The 20,246-nt window shown below is 39.8% G+C and overlaps 1 protein-coding gene and 1 long non-coding RNA gene across 4 annotated transcripts; one reads left to right on the forward strand and one right to left on the reverse strand.

Annotated features, from left to right (window-relative positions):
• Positions 1–324: 324 nt before the first annotated feature.
• On the reverse strand, positions 325–15,637 carry ndufv3 (NADH:ubiquinone oxidoreductase subunit V3). Of its 3 annotated transcripts, XM_032567047.1 has the most exons (5): positions 15,566–15,637; positions 11,386–11,461; positions 9,298–9,400; positions 4,532–5,581; positions 325–578 (listed from the first exon to the last, which is right to left on the reverse strand). In XM_032567047.1, exons 2-5 carry the CDS (start codon positions 11,428–11,430, stop codon positions 412–414), a joined length of 1,365 nt encoding a protein of 454 aa, XP_032422938.1. In that variant the 5' UTR covers positions 11,431–11,461; positions 15,566–15,637; the 3' UTR covers positions 325–411. The 3 variants fall into 3 exon arrangements, with proteins under 3 accessions (XP_032422938.1, XP_032422937.1, XP_032422939.1); XM_032567046.1 differs by lacking the exon at positions 15,566–15,637 and having other exon boundaries at positions 11,386–12,020; XM_032567048.1 differs by lacking the exons at positions 4,532–5,581; positions 15,566–15,637 and having other exon boundaries at positions 11,386–11,571.
• LOC116722773 (uncharacterized) lies at positions 5,565–5,990 on the forward strand. The gene is made up of 2 exons (XR_004339839.1): positions 5,565–5,644; positions 5,694–5,990. It is a non-coding gene; the product is annotated as an uncharacterized LOC116722773 (long non-coding RNA).
• Positions 15,638–20,246: the final 4,609 nt, after the last annotated feature.

Raw genomic sequence — 20,246 nt, forward strand, 5'->3', positions numbered from 1 at the left:
ATATACGTATGTTAGCTCATAAAAATGAGCAAACATAGTATAGCTCATTTCTAACCAGGGAAACTGTAGTTTCTAAACAATAATCCTTACAATAGAAATATATACACCATGTGCTCATTCTGCTCCATTTTCACGACCCCTTAAGGCTTAGAAGCAGCTTAAAAAATGTCTGATAAAAAAATAAATAAATAAAAATCACATTTTAATTACCACATGCCTCAACTGAAGCTTCTTCAGCTTGTAGAAATATCAGCAGGGCATCATGAGCAAGTTCTCCCTTTACATGGCACCAAACAAAGCAGCCATTGCATCAGACAAAAACAGTTAATTTCTTACACTTCTTTAATCATATCACATTTTAACAACCAATTTTGCAACATCGCCACCACCACTATGCACACCACCTACTCCCTAGTGTCTGGGTGACAGTTTGCCGGACGAGGGCTGAGGGAGGCGATACTTGGCCATCTCTTCATCCAGGTCTGCAAATGTGTAGCTGGTGTAGCTGTGGTGCTGGTAGTTTTTGTAAGTGCTGTTGTCAAAAGATTTCTCAGGCTCTGGAGGTACTGCTGCTGACTCTGCAGAAGAAAAAGAGAAACTCATGACGGAGATGCAACTTCCTGCATTTCACACATGAAACACAAACCAGGTTAATTACCTGGAAGCATTTTTTTTCTCTTCCCCTAAAAGCAAACTGTTGGCAGGCATACACTAATAAGCAGGAAGCTATCAAGAAATGAACTATGAGGATTTTTGGAGGCTGCAGTTACATATTCACATGCTCTGATAAAGAAGTTTATAGTATCACATTTCCCACAATAACAAGGCTTGTGTGAAGACACACTTGTGGGAAAGACCTGAAGGTTCATGTTCATGGGATATTAAATAGAAGCCTGTAAAAGTAAAACAGATTTAACCAATACAGAGTGCTTCCACTGACAAAATTCATTAGGACTTGGGGAAAAGGGGGGGGGGGAGAACAACTAAAAATCAGTGTAATACTTTAAGGAGCACATATTTAGTCATATACATTTACATCTAAATGTTACTGGAAAACTGCTGGCAATGAAAATGTCAAGCTCACAACCAAAGGGGAAAAAATTCAAGAGCAACTGACATTAGTTATAAACACTCCAATCCATTATTCCCAGATAAAGGACAGACCAAAAAGTTAAGAGAGAAATAATACGCAGGTATAATCACCCAGGAAGCAAGAAAATTTGGCTGTTTGATGAAGTGTCAGACCTTAAGAAATTTTAGAAACACCAGTAACCTTACTTTATAAAATAAATTAACAGTCAAACCATCTCACCACTACCAGCATGTGCAGCAATATTAACGTTACCAATATTACATGGTTCATTCAAACTAAGCAGTGGACATAGTATTTCAGTTTATATTATTTCAGATTTAATGAGCCCTTACTTACACTGACACATTCAAACAATGTAAAAGAGCCAAAGAGAGGAATATCTATATCTAAAAACAAGCAAATCTTCCCTCCAAAATATAAATAAATCTGAGCGTGAAGATGAGGATCAGAATAAGAGTACCCAGCCTGGAATATCAGTCTGAAAAAGTAAGCTCTAATGATTCAAAAGCAAGCAGGGACAAAAGCTGCGTTTCCATTACAAATGTGCACAAAACGCAATTAAAATCACACTTGAATAAGTTTGTTTATGCAATAAGTCATTAAAAACATGCTGTGCCATCATCCTCCAACTAATTTTCTCATCTTCTTCTTTGTGGTTTGCACCATTGGCAACAGCCAACTGTTGATCATGTGACTTGTGCAATGCAAAGTGTTTCCATTGCACTTTTGAGAAAAACAAACAAACTATGATACAGCCAAAAAAATAAAAAAACACCTCACCCTAGTGCCAAAACGATTTCCATTACGTACATTTATTCAATGGAATCGCAGCTAGTGATCACGTCATCATTCATGCACTACAATGAACTACTTGGTTGACTATATACAGTGTGTGTGTGTGTGTGTATATACAGTACAGACCAAAAGTTTGGACACACCTTCTAATTCAATGGGTTTTCTTATTTTCATGACTATTTATAAGGCAAGAAATCCCACTTATTAACCTGACAGGGCACACCTATGAAGTGAAAACCATTTCAGGTGACTACCTCTTGAAGCTCATCAAGAAAATGCAGAGTGTGTGCAAAGCAGTAATCACAGCAAAAGGTTGCTACTTTGAAGAAACTAGAATATAAGGGGTATTTTCAGTTGTTTTACACTTTTTTGTTTAGTGCATATTTCCACATGTGTTATTCATAGTTTTGATGCCTTCAGTGTGAATCTACAATGTCAATAGTCATGAAAATAAAGGAAACTCGTTGAATTAAAAGGTGTGTCCAAACTTTTGGTCTGTACTGTATATATATATTACTTTTGGCAATATATACACACTATATTGCCAAAAGTATTTGCTCACATGCCTTAACTCACATATGAGCTAAAGTGACATCCCATTCCTAATCCATAGGGTTCAATATGACGTTGGTCCACCCTTTGCAGCTAGAACAGCTTTAGCTCTTCTGGAAAGACTGTCCACAAGGTTTAGGAGTGCGTTTATGGGGATTTTTGACCAGTCTTCCAGAAGCACATTTGTGAGATCACATGCTGATGTTGGATGAGAAGGTCTGGCTCCTAGTCTCTGCTCTAATTCATCCCAAAGGTGTTCTGTTGAGTTGAGATCAGGATTCTGTGCTGGCCAGTCAAGTTCATCCACACCAGACTCTGCCATCCATGTCTTTATGAACCTTGTTTTGTTTACTGGTGCAAAGTCATGTCAGAAGAGGAAGGGGCCAGCTCCAAACTGTTGCCACAAAGTTGGGAGCATGGAATTGTCCAAAATGTCTTGGCATGCTGAAGCATTCAGAGTTCCTTTCATTGGCACAAAGGGGCCAGGCCCAGCTCCTGACAAACAACCCTCCACCAAACTTTACATTTGGCACAATGCAGTCAGACAAGTACCGTTCTCCTGGCAACCGCCAAATCCAAACTTGGCCATCAGATTGCCAGATGGAGAGGCACGACTCGTCACTCTAGAGAACACATCTCCACTGCTCTAGAGTCCAGTGGTGGTGTGCTTTACACCACTTCATCCAAGGCTTTGTATTGCACTTAGGTGATGTACAGCTTGGATGCAGCTGCTTCACCATGGAACCCCATTCCATGAAGCTCTCTGTACATTGTTCTTGAGCTAATCTAAAGGCCACGTGAAGTTTGGAGTTCTGTAGTGATTGACTCTGCAGACGTTGCCGACCTCTTGGTATTATGCGCTTCAGCGTCTCCTGACTTTTTCGTAAAGTCACAAGATGATCATCATGGTATGATTATGAACAGCGTATGAGACGTCAGGGGGGAGTTTTTGTCTCTTGGAAATTCATTTCTAACTTCTTTTAGTGCAGATGTGGAGAATGTATTTATTATTTAGAGGGAAAAAATATACCAAATCGGGATTTTTCTCTAAACTTATTACTTCAACAGAGGATCGTTGAAGTAGTCTTAACGTTTCAGTTTTTGTGCTTCATGATAAAAATTACAACTGAATAGCGGAGTGCAATCCCACACAAACTAGTTGCTAGCAATTTAACTACAGTTGAAAAATCAAGTAATTGTTAATAGATATGTCGTTTATGTGTCCTACCACTTTGTGGCTGAGTTGCTGTCATTCCCAAACACTTCCATTTTCTTATAATACAGTTGACTGTGGAACATTTAAGAGTGAGGAAATTTCACAACTGGATTTGTTGAACAGGTGCCATCCAATCACAGTTCCACACTGGAATTCACTGAACTCCTGAGAGCAGGCCATTCTTTCACAAATGTTTCTAAAAACAGTTTGCATGCCTATGTTCTTCATTTTATACACCTGTGGCCATGGAAGTGATCAGAACACCTGATTCTAATAATTTGGATGGGTGAGCAAATACTTTTGGCAGTAAGAGTGTATATATTGTGTACTTTCTGTGCAGAGTGGGTACAAAAAGTATTCAGGCTATATGGCACTTTGCTGTGACCTGTCACACCAAAGAGTCTGAATACTTATGACCATGTGATATTTCAGTTTTTAATTTTTAATGAATTTGCAAAAAATTTCTATATTTCTGTTTTTTCTGTCAAGATGGTAAGCTGAGTGTACATTCATGAGAAACAATATGAACTTTTTTGATTTTAGCAAATGGCTGCAATCAAAAAGTGAAACATTTAAAGAAGTCTGAATATTTTCTGTATCCACTGTACATATATAATTAAATCAAACCAGAAGAAGGAATGAACCATAAAGTCAGGGAAAAGCATTCTCACATGTTTCCCTCAAATTAGCTGGATGCCAGGAATAAGTTTGAAGGTTAGATGTTGAAGTCATAAAAGTTTAACAATAATATGAGTGAAAGAGAATGTGAGGGAACCTGCTAAAAGACCTTATTCTTAGCGACAGGAAGAAATACAAAGCGTATTTGTAGCGTTAAAGGTTTGGAGTGAGGGGCAAGGTGGTGTAGTGTAGTGTACCCTTAGTCTGTTCAGCAGTGGTCTTGGCATGCAGCTCCTCTCCAGTAGCTTCCACTAGCACCTGGGCAGAGTCCTCCAGCTCAACAGAGGTGCCAACTTCAGCTGGATGATCAGCAGCTACTTCAACAGAGACAGTTTTTGACTGTACAGGCCCAATAGTAGAAGCTTTTTCCCATGATTCTTCACCAGCATCCCCTAAGCCATCTTCAAATTCTGTAAGCACCTTTACTGCTTTTAAAAGAGAATTTGACTGGGCTTTTTCTGGAGCTTCATGTTGCTCCACATGTACAGCTGGAGCTTCACACAGGGTGTCAGTAGGAGCAGTATGGGTTGAAAAATCTGAACTGGTAAGCTCAACTGTGCTCTTTGTAGCAGTAAGGATATCAAAGACTGAGTCTCGCGAATTATCTCTGGAGGCCTGTACTACAGATTGATCTGCTGTTTCCTCTGCATTAGGAAGGGCCTTAGTCACTCCACTAACTATAAACTCTTTAATTTCTCCCTGTTCTTGATGACTTGGTTGTTGCAATTCCAAAGAAAAGCTTCTGGTTTCAGTTTCTGCCTCTAAATTCTCATCTTCAGGAATGCACTCCGAGTCTGACTCTGTATCAGATTCGCTGGATGATGAGGAAGACAGTTCTTCAGCTGCTGAATTCCCAAGCTTAGAAGAAACCATAGTTGGTTTTACAACATCATCTATGGTCACAGCAAGGGAAGGAATGTCTCCCGGTACTGAGCCTTTACAAAGTGCCTCAACTGAACCATCTTCTGCTGGTACAAATACCTGTAAAGTATCATGAGAAAGTATCTGAGAAACTTCTTTTTGGCTTTGATACAGGTCAGATGAAGCAGTGACAGCCGATGATTTTTCTCCAGCAGATTTAGTGGAAGCAGTAACAGATGCTGCAGTTTTTTCTGATGTGGCAGTGAAGCGGAATGGCTCTTTAGTTACACCTAGGAAGGGTGGCAAAACTCCAGGATCCGATAATTTAACTGGAAAGGCCACAGCAGTCTTGTAAGTCCACTTAGCTGCCCTCTCATCTTCACCTCCTGAGGAAAATAATAAATTGTACACAAATAGGTAAATGCTAGTAAAGGTTACTAAACAGAAAGGTTTTTCTAAAAAGTTATTTCCAAAAACTTGACCTCACTAAACAGAAAGGTTTTTCTAAAAAGTTATTTCCAAAAACTTGACCTCACTCTTTGCATACAAACTTTACTGGAAATTCACCACAGAAAGACCATGGAATACATATTTAGCTTACTTCTTGCTAAAACTTACAGAGAGCTAAAAATATGGTATGTATAATGTTTTCCAAAACACATGGACTGAAAAGTAAAGGGAAAAAAGCACTATGATTCACTAAAAAGTAAGGAATGCATTTCTATACAAAATACAAATTAAAATGATAGATTTTAGATTTAAAACAATGATGCAAGTTGTGTAGCCTATTTAAAATTAATCTACATACATACAGACCATTAAAATTTATTTAAATATAAAGAGACTATAGTTACTTAGAAATAAGAGAACAGAAAAATTATAAAGAAATACAGAAAACTAAGGAAAATTTGGGTTAATGATACGCAACATCATTATCACAAGTTTTCTAAATATTGTGATATAGGAATTAATTATAAGCTGTAATCAATTAAAACAATGTTTAAAACTGTACAACCCGGGTCCTCCGGATAAGCAAACAAGATAGTGAAAGCTTAGCCAAGTAGCTCCTTGACAAATTCTAAAAATCTCCTTTTTCTATGCAGGATATAAATACGCTAATGAGTGAGTCACGATGCCTAAGTCCAAATAAAAATAAGCTCTACTGTCTCTACAGTCAATTTTACAACAAGAAGAAATGAACGAAGAATGCACGACTAGCCTCTCGGACTTGGAAGCATTACTGGTGGCTAACGACATAGCTGACGATACAGCTGACGAGACAGCTAATTTACAAACTATTCTCCAAGAACTGAGAGAATCACATAGTGAAAATGCAGAGGGCTTCCGAGAAGCAAAAGAGGAAAAAAAAAAAACAAATGGAAGACTGGAAGTATTTTGGAAGGATCTAGCAGATTGAAGAGCCAGCTGTGAAGCTAAGTAAATCACAGGATGAGCTTGAGGTTGAACTAATTGAGCTCGAGGAGAGATCAAGACTGGAAAACATACGGCTCCATGGCATTGCAAAAGGCTCTTCCTCTACATCAGCCTTCATAGAGATCCTACTCCAAGACAAACTAGATATTCTGACATTATTTGACCTGGGTATTGAAAGAGCTCACCACTCTCTGGGATCCAGACCTCTAACTGATGCTCCCACACATTCAATAATAGTCAAGTTCACCACATTTATAGTAAGATGAAGTACTAAAACGAGTCTAGCAAAAGAAAGGCTTTAAGCTGGCAGGGGAAAGAATAATAGACAATGGCTGTGTCCCAGACATGCTGCTAAAACATTGACATGTACACCTTGAAGCGAAGCCGGTCATCAGAGAAACGAAGATCAAATTCCAGACCCCATTCCCAGTCAGGTTGATCGTATTTTACGAGAACAACACACGTGTCTGCAACTACGCGTCTGTAGCAATAAAAGACACGGTGAGTTGAGGCTTCAAAGTCACCATCATCCAACTATCTATAACCTGGGTTGACAGGATCAAGAGTGCGATGTGGGCCAAGTCGGGAAGGACAGACAAGGAGCATCCACTGAATAAAACACAGGAGGGATATAAGAAGAAACTGGACACTTTTAGAAGAGAACAACCAAACCATAAAGGACAAAAGGAGCAGATGGATCGAACATATCCCATTTCTTTCTGAAGTGATTTGGAATCAAGGATCGTACACGGCAAAAAACACCACCTGGAAAATGGAACGCCATAACTAGCAAAAAATTAAATAAATAAATTACAGGATACCAAATATTTAACAATCACATGAAGGAGTGTGCTGTCTGGATTAATATCCAGAAAAATGTAAAAGATTGTATTACTCTTTGTGAACAGATGAAACTCATTTTTGTCAAGTTGTTCTTAAATTTAAAAAAAAATTAATTAAAAAAAAAATACACAACCCTTGGCAAAATAACTATAAAAGAACTACAGCAGACATTTGATCCAGCAGATTGGGGAGAGATCTGTAATGGGGTTTTCCCCAAATGCACCTCGATTTCTATACATGAACAGAACTTTAAATTCTTCTACTGAACTTATTGTGTAAGTTTGGTAGAATGTTCCCTGATGCTTCAGATCTCTCTCATAAATGCTAAGACATAGGAGCACATTTATTCATTTATTTGGTCTTGCAATTATACTCAGATGAAAGCAGATCATGTGATAATACAGGAGACGGGGTAAAACAATCTGTGGTAAACAAATGGGTTATTTTTGTTTTGTCTGTGATGGACTGGTCCAGGGTGACCCTGCCTCTCTGTTGACCACTGGAGATAGGAACCAGCACCCCATCCAACCCGTCTATATAGGTTGGATGGGGTGGACAAGGTTGGACAAGGTTGTCTTATAATGAATGGATGTTTCTGTTTGTTTGCTTTTGTAATTTTGTTTACATAAAATTCTGAAAATCAACAAAATAAAATGAAAAAAAAAAGAAAGAAAAGATCTGCTGTTGTTTTATCAACCTTCCAGACCCCTCGGGTCTTCTGTTCTGGTCTGCTCTGCATCCCCAGAACCAGAACCAAACATGGAGAAGCAGCATTCAGCTTCTATGCTCCACAAATCTGGAACAAACTTCCAGAAAACTGAAAAACAGTTGGAACACCGAGTTCCTTTAAATCTAGACTAAAAATCCACCTGTTTATGGTTAGTTTTGAATCATAATAAATGAAATGCTGAATACTATATTTGATGAGTATTGATGATTTTGATATAATATAATGTTTGTCACTGGTTTTCTCAATTGTTGATTGTACTGTGTTTTTTATGACTTCGTATTTTTGTGATGTAAAGCACTTTGAACTCCATGGTTTCTGAAATTTGCTATACAAATAAGACTGATTGAGAGAAAAGTGGAAAAAACTTTTTCACCATAAATCAGTCATGACCAGGTGCTTCTAGGAAGAGTTCTATTTGATTAAATGATCCTAAAAAAAAGTCAAGGAAAGTCTCAGCAACTTTCAGATGAAGGAAATTATGGTGCTATAATTGGCCAGTTCATTCCCCAACTTAATGTAATTTAATTTAAATTCAATTTAGTTTATTTATGTAACGCTAATTCACAACTACTTAACATCTATACAAAGATTTGAAAGTCAAAGTGAAAACAAGAGACCCCATAAACCACAGGTGTCAAACTCCAGTCCTCAAGAGCCGGTGTCCTGCAGTTTTTAGATGTGCCACAGGTACAAAACACTGGAATGAAATGGCTTAATTACCTCTTTCTTGGGTAGATCAGTTCTCCTTGCTAATGACCTAATTATTCTGTTCAGGTGTGGTGCAGCAGATGCACATCTAAAAGTTGCTGGACACCAGCCCTGGAGTTTGACATCCCTGCCATAAACCTTCACGATTTGAAGGGAATTTGTCAAAATAACACTATGAAACTACCATTATGTTCCATAGACAGCTTTTCTCTGAGTGTGAATTACTTGGGTCACTTCCAACACTTAGTCTCATTACAGATTTTTTTCTTTTACAGAGAAAAACATTAACGTGTGCCCTACTTATTTTTCCTGCTGATCACATACGCAAAAAGCAGCATTAGAGTGATACATCTAAAACATAATATCACCACATGTAATTGGTCTTACTCTTGTCTGGATCCTTTGTATTTTTCACTGGTTTTACTGGCTCTTTAGCTTCACTGCAGAACAAAGCAGGGGGGTAATGTCTCAGAGTGCCCCAGCTGTCAAACTGGAGAAACAAAAAAAAAGAAGAAAAGAACAGTTTTGGAAACAAATACTGTACAAACAAATTTAAGTATTACATAGTGTTTTTCAGCCAAAAACATCATACAATGTATAAAGTTCCAGCCACCCCAGGTTTGTTAGAAACTCCATGAGACACAGGTAGAGGCCTCAACAATTGCCTCAATCAATGACTACATGACACACAGAGCACAATTTGTGAGACGAAAGGTTATATGTTTAACCAGGGAGTCAGCAGCACACCACATCGGACTGAATTTCCACCAATATTTTTTATTCTTTATGCACCTCTAAACTTCCAGGTAGAGGACAGACTCCTGCCATCAGTAGTATTACTTTGCAGTGTTGGGTGTATGATATGGATAGGAAGCTGAGTATTCAGTAGGCTTTGTAGCTTGGAGTGGTAATAATCCCATCTTGAATCTGAACAAAACAACGACTGATTGTAAATAGAGTAAAAGTAAAAAAAATTAAAGAAAAATCACAGCTATATTTTTTATAATCTGAACGATACCAAGATGGTGGAGATGATGACAGCCTCAGTATTTCATGTGTTTTTGTGTGTTTATTATGCTCTATGCTATTACAGTATGTGGACACTTCCACTAGAAAATAACTCCAAACCCTAACCCGCCGCAGCTGCTCACTAAGATGTGCTTGTGAAGCTTCAGAAACAAGGAGTCCGTAACCTTTGCCCTTTACCTGTTTTATGTCCACCCTAACAAAGTGGACAAACTGTTGCTTCTCAAGTCTTAAAAACTTAGACTATCAAGGATTTTTGCCCTCTGCTTCACTAAAACCTGGTTCAGTGAGCACAACACAGACAATCCACTTCTGATGCTGTGCTTCCAGCTTTTTGGGGCATACTGCAGCTCAGAGGTCGAATCTGACTTTAAATTAATGAATGTTGGTGTACTGATGTCACAGAGTTACAGAAGACATGTAGTCATCTGTAGTCCTTTCTTATTGACAGTTGTCAAAATACCTGAAAATCGACAGCCCCCCCTCAATTAAAATAATTAACTGTAAAATATTATTTCAGTTCAGTATTCAACCGTTTTGTTGTGTGTAAATTTTGAGTGGAAATTATGGAAATGTTTTCTACACAAAAAACAAAAGGATCAACCCACGATAGGGCTTTCAATGTGGTATGAGCCTTTTTCTCACTGTCTTCTTGCAAATTTATTACATTCAAAAAGTTCACTCAGCCACAGTTTTAGAGAAAGTTAATTCAATAAGATTTGATGATTTTTGCAACTTCTGTACTGTTTTTGTTTTGCTAGATTTTATGGTCTGTGTCTGCTAAGCTCTGCAAACTAAAGCAATGAAAATCTTACTAGATGTTGTGGAAATATGACTATTGAGGTCGTCACCTTTAAAATTTCTTCATGGGATTGTTGTGCTCAACAAAATTATAAGAGGTTTTTATTTGTTGCTTTGACCAAGAAAATAAACAAAATTCCTGAAGTCTATTTATCTAGATGTCTAAAACAACTTGTGCAACTGTGATTGAGGTCATGCGGACACAGCCATACCTAAAGTTACTTAAAAGTAGTAATAAATAGCTCTCACTTTAATCACTATCACAATAGAACAACAAAATATCGCTAAATCCTATGTCCATCTCTTCCAGTCCTAGTCTCCGTATAAGGATGTGCTTTTTTCTGCTTTATTTTAGGAATCATAACACCCACGTACTTCTCAATAACGCTGTGTTCTAAATCAAAACACACATAAGTAGTTTAAAGATGTGTTTATCTTAGCTTTCAAAAAAAATCTATAGTCAATTTGATTTTCCTTTTTTTTTTTTTTTGCAACTTTGAGGGTCATTGGGAACGCTACCACCTATCATGTCACATCAGTTTCCAAGCATGCGCTTTAAAAAAAAAATACTTGTATGATATCGTTAATGATCTAACATCACCACAGAATACAGTTTAAAAGCTTTTGTATCAGATAACTAAATATTACCTTGAGTGCACCAAGTCGACTTGAACGCAGCAACCAGGCAGCCATTTTGTGTTCCAACTGTTTTGTTCCGACTGGCCTCAACGTCTGTGGTTAATACAATGGTTCCACGAAGAAGCAGCTGCACGAAGCAAGTACACCGAGAAGGAGAAGGACCTCGCTACAGCAAACAGAAAGGGGCGGGGACGGACACCCATAGACATAATATATGGATAGACGCCTCATGGGCCGCTCTCGCCTATTGGAGCTGACGAGATTTAGGGCGGCCATCTTGGAGCGGTATACCACTCCACTCAGCCTTATATATTTGGCAGGCACAATAAAGGATCAGCGCATTTAATAGATCATAACACGCTGAATAGTAATCACATTGTCACATAATTAAATTTTAGGCATACAGCTATTAAAATTGCATGTATAGGAACGTATAGTTTAGCATATTTAAATAATTTTGGTGGAATACAATGTTTTAAAGTATGACATGTTTTGCAAGATACAACCAAAGATGCAATTTATTCACACACATTATGTATATATTCCGATAATCTCATATATACACACATACACACATGCATACTTATCTGTTGTGACAGTATTTACATATTCATTACATTTTTACACAATCTAATAGCCTTATACATACACACACACACATATATATATATATATATATATATATATATATATATACATATGACTGTGTATGTAGATTATATTGCACATGTTTTCTGATTGCCATTGCATCCAAAATGAGTGCAACAAATCCATATTTAGCATGGTCTTCCTGGCATTTTCTCTCCAGCATGTCCAGCATCATCTTGTTCAAGCCAGGCCTGTCATCTACTGAACACAACCACCTGTAAAAAGTAGGAGGAGCATCAATATTTAACATGTTTGCAATATTAAAAGGTTAAATAAAATAAAAAAAACATTTGGGGAATATTAAGGCTACCTTTGTAATGTGTGCGGATGTGGGAGGGGAAATCTTCGCTTCTCTCTAAGGTATTTGTATGCCTTTGGGCCATGGAGATGAAGTGTGAGGGCAAACTCTCTATATTCGTTGGAGTATTCATGGCCCTTTTTCTCCATAAACTCTAGTTGTAGATCTGACAATTTAAGAGGAAAAAATATAAACTCTTCTTCTGATGTAGCTCAGGAGGAAAAATAAACATACAAGAAAATGTACATAAATTTTGAGGAATTAATTTTGAATTACCAGAGTAGAATTCAAGCCGTTCTTTGAGTTCTTCAGTAATGAGATTTTTTTCACTCAATTCCCCCAAAAGTGACTTTGCTGTGGTCTTTGCCCTCTTCTCTCTGGCCATGGTGTTTTTCTTGTCCCGCTCCAGATATTCCACTCTTGCCAACGCTCTCTTATGTTTTGCAGTGACAGCGGTAAGAGAAGCTGGCAAAGCATAGCAATGATCCTAAAGACAGAGAGATGGACATCACCCATCACTTAGATATCACTATGGCACACTTTCTTTCAGACGACAGCAGCACTGTGTGTGTCTTCAACTATGTTGGTTTTATTTGTTTTATTTGTGAGAACATTCAACATGAGGGTTAGAAAATAATTTAGATTTTAATATGATCTTGACCATTATGATATGATATTTACAATAGAAAAAATACTCACATCATTAGACTGAGGTTGCAGGTCTGAACTACAAGTTTCTGGGTCATCTTGAGAGGCCACATACTCACTACTTTGGGCTTTTGTGGAGGTTATTGTAGTTCTGTAGTTTTCAACCTTAAATGTAAAAACCTTATGAATATGGACTTCACAGTATATACTACCTGTACATAAACACACATATATCCCTTAAGGCTAACATTATGCACATTTATGAATGCTAATGAACTTTTAATAATGCACCTACTCTTTGAAGGTGAACTGGGAAGCTGAAAATTGATGGTATCACATCAGCTCTCAGTCTGACAATCTGACCTGTTTTGTCAAAATCCTCTGTTTTGAAATGCTCACTGCATAGTACAGATGAATCACTTGCAGTGAATCCATCCCTCCTCAAAGCTATTTCTCACCTCTTCCTCCTCTCTTTATCTTTTGGAAACCTTTAAAACAAAAACGTGATATCTGGGAGTGTGTACACAAAAACATTGTCCGAATGAGGTCCATGTTATTTGCAACGGTTGAAACTAAGGAGCCTTGTTGCCTGCTTAAGCTGAGCATTCAGAAAAACGTTACACTCACTATTTTTGATCTTCATATTTTAAAGAACATAAAACTCCAAATTTGATTAAAATTTGTTGATAATGATAATTAAACAAAGCTACTGAAATTGTGAGTAGGCCTGTTTGAAACATATTCCTGTCATCAAATCTCCGGCTGAAGACCGATAGCTAACATTTGCTGTCATTTCGCTGGTGGGCATAAATACAGTACAGTAATATTACATTCACAACATACTAACAATAATATGTCATTCTTACTTGTGAAAAGTTATCCCCCGGTCCCTGACATCAACAGTTCGTAGATTTAAACACGAATAAGCCGAGCAGAACTGAGGCATCTTCTGTTGTTTTGGTTCAGCAAAGTACGAGGGTATACCGCTCTAAGATGGCCGCCGTATTTCCTGCGCCGGAGCGCCCAATGCGGCGTCTACCCTTATATTATGTCTATGCGGACACCTGTCAGTCGCATGCCTTATTTGGAAATGGGACCATTGCACTCCGGAAGTGAAGGGGGCGCTATTTCCTATATTATCCGCGGTCTCCCGTTTTTATTTTCTTTTGAAATCTGTGATATAGCTTCATCTTTAGGAAGGAGTTTCACTCTCAGCATGTACTTGAACTTCTCTCTTTTATTGACTGCAGCGCAGCTCACACTTTTTAACAAATTCCGTAGCTTTCTTCTAAATCTGCTTCTTAGTCTTCATCTTTTCGAGCCTGCTACTGCCTATAGTGGCGTGGGGGTGGTAACACAACTAATATAAATAACACAACGTCTTTCTTATTTATTATTAATTCTGGCATTACTGGAACCGTAAAAGATAAAGTCGATCACAAAACGCCATACCTTTTCATTTCCTTTAGGAAGTAGAGCTAATTAAATGACATAAACAAGACCTGAAAGTGGTTTCAGTTTCACTCCTGTTGAAACTGTGGCTAATTCTGTCATTCCTGGACAGTCAGCTCAATTTTGCTGAATACACTGGCTATATTTTTAAGAACTGTTTTTAGATACGCGATCCTTTAACAAGACTCAGTGATCTCGGGGTTACCTAACTAGAGGTAGTGTACAACCTCTAGTTAGGTAGAGGTTGTTGAGTTAAAATGTTAAAACGTAACATTTTAACTTGATTTTTAACTCAGCTCAAGTTGTAACTGTTGGGTGTTTTAACTTTTCATCTTTTCAGCTGGTTTGGTCACATGAGCTGCAGACTAACAGACAATCTTTTAAGAATAATTTTAATGGCAGGTAAAATAGTAGGTAATAGTTTGAGCTCATGAAGACATTATTGTGTTCCTCTGGTAACTATAGAACATTTATTAGAAGTGATTTATTGACAGTGCAATAATTATTCTTAGCCAAACTAAATAATAGCATTTACCTATAGCATCCAAAGTGTTTTACTCGATGCACAAATTGTTGATACTATCATTATATGAATGAGGTTTTTTTTTTATCATTTTAGAGTCGAAGAAAAATTTCCACCTTGGAAGACTAAATAGTTTAACCATATTTTTTCCTATATATAAGACTCTACCAACAGAAAGTCTCAGAATAATATATATGGCACAGTGAAAATAATGTGAATTATTGCTTGTATCTGTTTAACAACCCTGGTTATTCGTCTGTGAACCTAATTAATGTGTTTATTATTGACTTTTGCTCAATTAAATTTCTTATGTATACATTGTAAATGGTACTTTTATTATAGTTAATCATGTTGTTTTTCATGTCCTATTTCTTTTGTTCCTCCTATAATTGATGGAGATACTCAGATATTATTTATAATGTATAAAGGTATTGTTTATGTCACTTAATTAGCTCTACATCCTGAAGAAAATGGAACAATATGGTGTTTTAGAGGATAATTTATCTTTTACATCGCCAGTAATTAATAGTAAATAATAAAGACTGTGTGGTATTCTAGTTTAGTGACGCGCCCCCTTCACTTCCGGAGTTCAATGGTCCCATTTCCAAATAAGGTCTGGCCTCAACGTCTGTGGTTAATACAATGGTTCCACGAAGAAGCAGCTGCACGAAGCAAGTACTGTACACCGAGAAGAATACTGCAGCAAACAAAAAGGGGTGGGGACGGACAGTCTCATACCTTATTTGGAAGTGGGACCATTGCACTCCGGAAGTGAAGGGGGCGCTATTTTATAGTTACATTTGTTTCACAATTATTCAAGCAAAAACAAAAAAAACAATGTTAAGCAAAAAAAGTAGTATTCAATCAAAAAAAAGGTTTCAAACAAAAAAAACTTAAAAACTTTTTAATTTGTAAATTTTTTTTGCTTGCGCTTCTCAATCTGTTGCTTGCGATTCAAAGTATGAAGACTAGGTTAGTGCAGTAAGAGGAGACTAATCTCTGTCTTAAGCGCAGTGGTGGACGTGGAAATTGCTACTAAAGTTACAAAAGTTCAACATAACTGACAGCGGGGGAATTCCGTAAGGAATCAGCCGTTAAAGACACTTTGTAACAAAGCGAGGGGGGGAGCCGAGATGGCGCCTTGGTAAGGCTTCTATTCTCAAGCTCCATTAAAAACTGTACTTAAAGCTAAAATTTAAACATATCTGTCTAGTTTGGCATCTCGGTCCTTATCACAATCATGCAAAGATCGGATAACAAGAGAAAAGACCGTAAGTCGTCCAACATGAACAGTGTAGACCTTGATTTGCATAACTTCTCTACTGGCAATACTACTGCCGAAGTTATGGATGTCGGGGACTTTTCACTCTTGTCTGATATCCCAGTAAAATCCCCTCTATACAGAAGGGAAAGCCCTCCGCCAGATGACATTATTATCAGACTCTCCGCCATCATCAATGCCCGGGCCGACTTACTCGAGAGCATGGTAACATTAAAAATTGAGGGACTTAAGAAAAGTATTGACTTTGTCTCTGAAGAATTGATGGATATTAAAAATAAAGTAATGGAGGTGGATGCTAAAGCAAAAAAGGGGGAGGAGGAGCTGGAAACTGTGGAGAACAGCATGATGGTGTCAAGAAGTGCGGTGTAGAGGTAGTGAGGCAGACGCTGTAGACCCAGGATACGATAAATAAATGATTTTAATAATGAATGTCCAGAATAACACAGTCCAACATGGTCCAAACAATGGTCAGCACGGCCGAGCGGAAGCCAGGGCTCGACGCTGGTACATGTCGTTTACACGACGGACGAGACGACGGACTGGGTACACAGACGACAGAGACTAGAATCCAAATGAGACGAGGACCCGACAAAGACACAGACACACAGGTGACACTAAATACACAGGAGGAAATCATGGAACGAGAAACATCTGGGAACTAATCAAAGGGAGACAGGACAACACGGAGACACAGATACACAGGAAACTCAAAATAAACACACAGAAAAACACAGATCACGACAGTAACCCCCCCTCAAGGGCGGCTCCAAGACGCCCAAAAACAAACAAAAAAAAAAAACAAGGGTGGGCGGAGGGGAGTCGGACGGGAGGCCAGAGTCCAAAACAAAAAACAACCCATCAGGGTGGGCAGAAACACAGGGAAGGAGTCAAGAGTCCAAAAAAAAAAAAAAAAAAAAAACCCCACCAGGGTGGGCGGAAGCACAGGAGGCAGAACCCACGGGGAAGGTCAGGCGGCCGTCCGCAGCGCTGGAGGCAGCGACGAAGAGTCTCGGGGGCTGCCTGAAAGCGGCGGCGAAGAGTCTCGGGGGCCGCATGGAGGTGGCGACGATGAGTCTCGGGGGCCGCCCGGAGGCTGCGGCGATGAGGAATACTAAGAGGCAGGGTCTCAGGAGGAGTACTAAGAGGCGGGGTCTCGAGAGGAGCACTAAGAGGCGGGGTCTCGGGAGGAAAGACAGAACTAGGGAGCTCTGGAGGAACACTGGGAAGCTCTTGAGGAACACTGGGAAGCTCTGGAGGAACACTGGGAAGCTCTGGTAGAGCAGAGAACCCACTAACTGGGGCCGAGAACTCACTAACTGGGGCCGAGAACCCACTAACTGGGGCCTAGAACCCACTAACTGGGGCGGGAAAGGCCACTAACCGTGCCGCCTGTCGGCCCGGAGCCAGGCGGGCCGCCTGGAATCCCATCACCGGGAACAATGGCTGGAGCAGTCTCATAAGCGGGGACTGGAGGCTCGGGAAAGCTGGCAGGAGAGCCGGCAGACGCTGGAGCGGGAGCAGCGACGAGAGGCAGAAGATCCGGAGAAGCGACGAGAGGTGGAAGATCCGGAGCATCGACAGGCGGAAGATCCTCAGCTGCGGCGAGGGGCGGAAGATCCGCTGCTGCAGCGAGAGGCGGAAGATCCGCTGCTGCGGCGAGAGGCGGAAGATCCACTGCTGCGGGCTCTGGAGGTGCTGGACCTGGAGTTGACAGAGCTGGGGTGGTGGAGCGGATGGAGGGAATGTTCGGCTTGAGAGGCAGAGGGTCGCCAGCCATGACTGCTAGAGCTGCCTCACTCTCCCACTCTGCCTCCCTCTGCAATTCCACCAACCCCGGGTGCGGAAAGCGTGGAACCCAGAAGTCCAGCAGCAGTCCCAAGCGAATGGCGAAACCGAGCCGTCTGCAGGTGGCGTAGGGTTTGGCCATGGCCTCGACATATTCCTTGATCGTTTCCGTGAGTTCCTTTAAATCCTCTGGGTCCATGATGTAAGCAAAAAAGCACGCCTCACCATACTTTCTGGTCGGGTCCTTCTGTCAAGAAGTGCGGTGTAGAGGTGGTGAGGCAGACGCTGTAGACCCAGGATACGATAAATAAATTATTTTAATAATGACTGTCCAGAATAACACAGTCCAACATGGTCCAAACAACGGGCAGCACGGCCGAGCGGAAGCCAAAACACAGATCACGACAGATGGAGCTTGAATGCTACTCTTGCAGTTGGAATCTGCACCTGGTTGGGGTCCTTGAGAACGACCAGGAGAACATCAGAAACAAAGTGATGACATAAATGTGGCAGACGGAATCGACATCGTTCACAGGCTTGGGAAAAGTGATCACAGCAAGAAGACATTATCCAGTTTCTGTCTCGTATGGTGAGAGACGCCCTCTGAAGAGCCGCCAAGAAGTCCAAGTTCCTGTCGGACAACAACATGTGCTTCACAGAGGACCTGACAGTGGAGGACCAGCAGAAACGACGCCTATTCTGGCCATCATAAATGACATGACATTCTGGAAAAGTCAGTGGGGAAAGGCAATATGGGCAGCACATGGCTCAGAGAAAACTGCTGGGGTTTTGATACTAAAAGATAAATTTCCAGGGAAGGTAATGAATTACTACAGGGACCCCAAGGGGCATCTCATTGCTATGGTTCTTGCTTCTCACAGACTATTGTAATAATAACCAACATATATGGCTACAACTCTCATTCAGACACGAGGGAGCTTTTTGAGTTATGGGATGAAAAAGTTTCATCTTGGTTATCAAAATTTCCTGAAGCCATTCTAATTTTCGGTGGTGATTTCAATTTGGTTTATGTCAAGAATCGGGGTGTTTGGGGTTTCCTTGTTGCTTCTAGGTTTGTCCACCAGGAGGCATCAAGACTCTTTGTTTTCCCTGGGAGAGCCTGTTGCGGCTCAGCTCACCTGAACCCAATTACCTCATCCTACCAGGAGTACAAGAGGAGATGACCGCCAGCACCTCTTCGCTTGAGTGTTAGCCAGTTACGGGTGTTTTTTCCTGTGACACTCAAGATCCTCCACAAGACGATCTCTACTGGTGATTTCTGGAAACATCCTCCTCGCGACGCCGCGGGTCTTACCCGCTGGTTGCCCGAGTCCCACTTTCACTTCCTCCGTCGATCTCTAGTGGTTAGTGATGGTGAGATGAAGCCTCATGAGGCATTGAACCACTTGAGCCAACTGGTTCGAGAAAGGGTTCATTTCTTGAAGCTTCATGTGCACACGAAACCACCTACTGGCCAGGTGTATAATCACAGTCAGCTGTATCTTAACACATGTGATGCATTGAATTTTTGTCTATTATGGCTCTTGGGAATGACTTCACAAAAGGTGTAGGACGAAATCATTTGTCTACATAAATTATGTATACACATATGTGTATAATAAAATATTGTTTGAATGTATTCTCTGTGTGTAATTATTCCCAAAATAGTAGTGTCATGTGATATGGCATGTTGTGTAATAATGTTTTTCTGTGACTCTAGAAAAATGGCATGAGCTTAATCAGGCAGAGGACAGTGAAAGTGCTTGTGGAACTAGGGAGGGGGTAGTGAATAGGCTAATGTTTGTGTAACTTGGATGATTTCATGCATTTTTATTAAGAAACAACAATTTCTCCACAGTTTTTGGTTTCAAACGATTTCTCTTTTTTGACACTACATGGATGAGGTCTTATTATTGTACCCCAACTCCTTGGAGCACAATAAACACCTCACCTTTACAGAAAATAAGAAACAGTGAAAAATACAGTTCCTCATAAGCAAACCTAATGCATCTGCAAATGTTCAGTTCACCTTACCTTGTTAGGGCTTATGAAATCGAAATGTTCCCACATAGGGGAAATCCTCCTCTTTCTCGCCGGCTCCATCCTACTCCTATCCTGTCCTCGCGCTCCTAAATCTCCTATCTATCTATCTCTCTCCTAAACTCTCCAAACACCAAACTAACTGTCTCAAACTAAATAACCACTATCCAAACTCTGCTATCCAAACTATCAAA

This window comes from Xiphophorus hellerii, chromosome 7, assembly GCF_003331165.1.
Source record: "Xiphophorus hellerii strain 12219 chromosome 7, Xiphophorus_hellerii-4.1, whole genome shotgun sequence".
Classification (NCBI taxonomy): domain Eukaryota; kingdom Metazoa; phylum Chordata; class Actinopteri; order Cyprinodontiformes; family Poeciliidae; genus Xiphophorus; species Xiphophorus hellerii.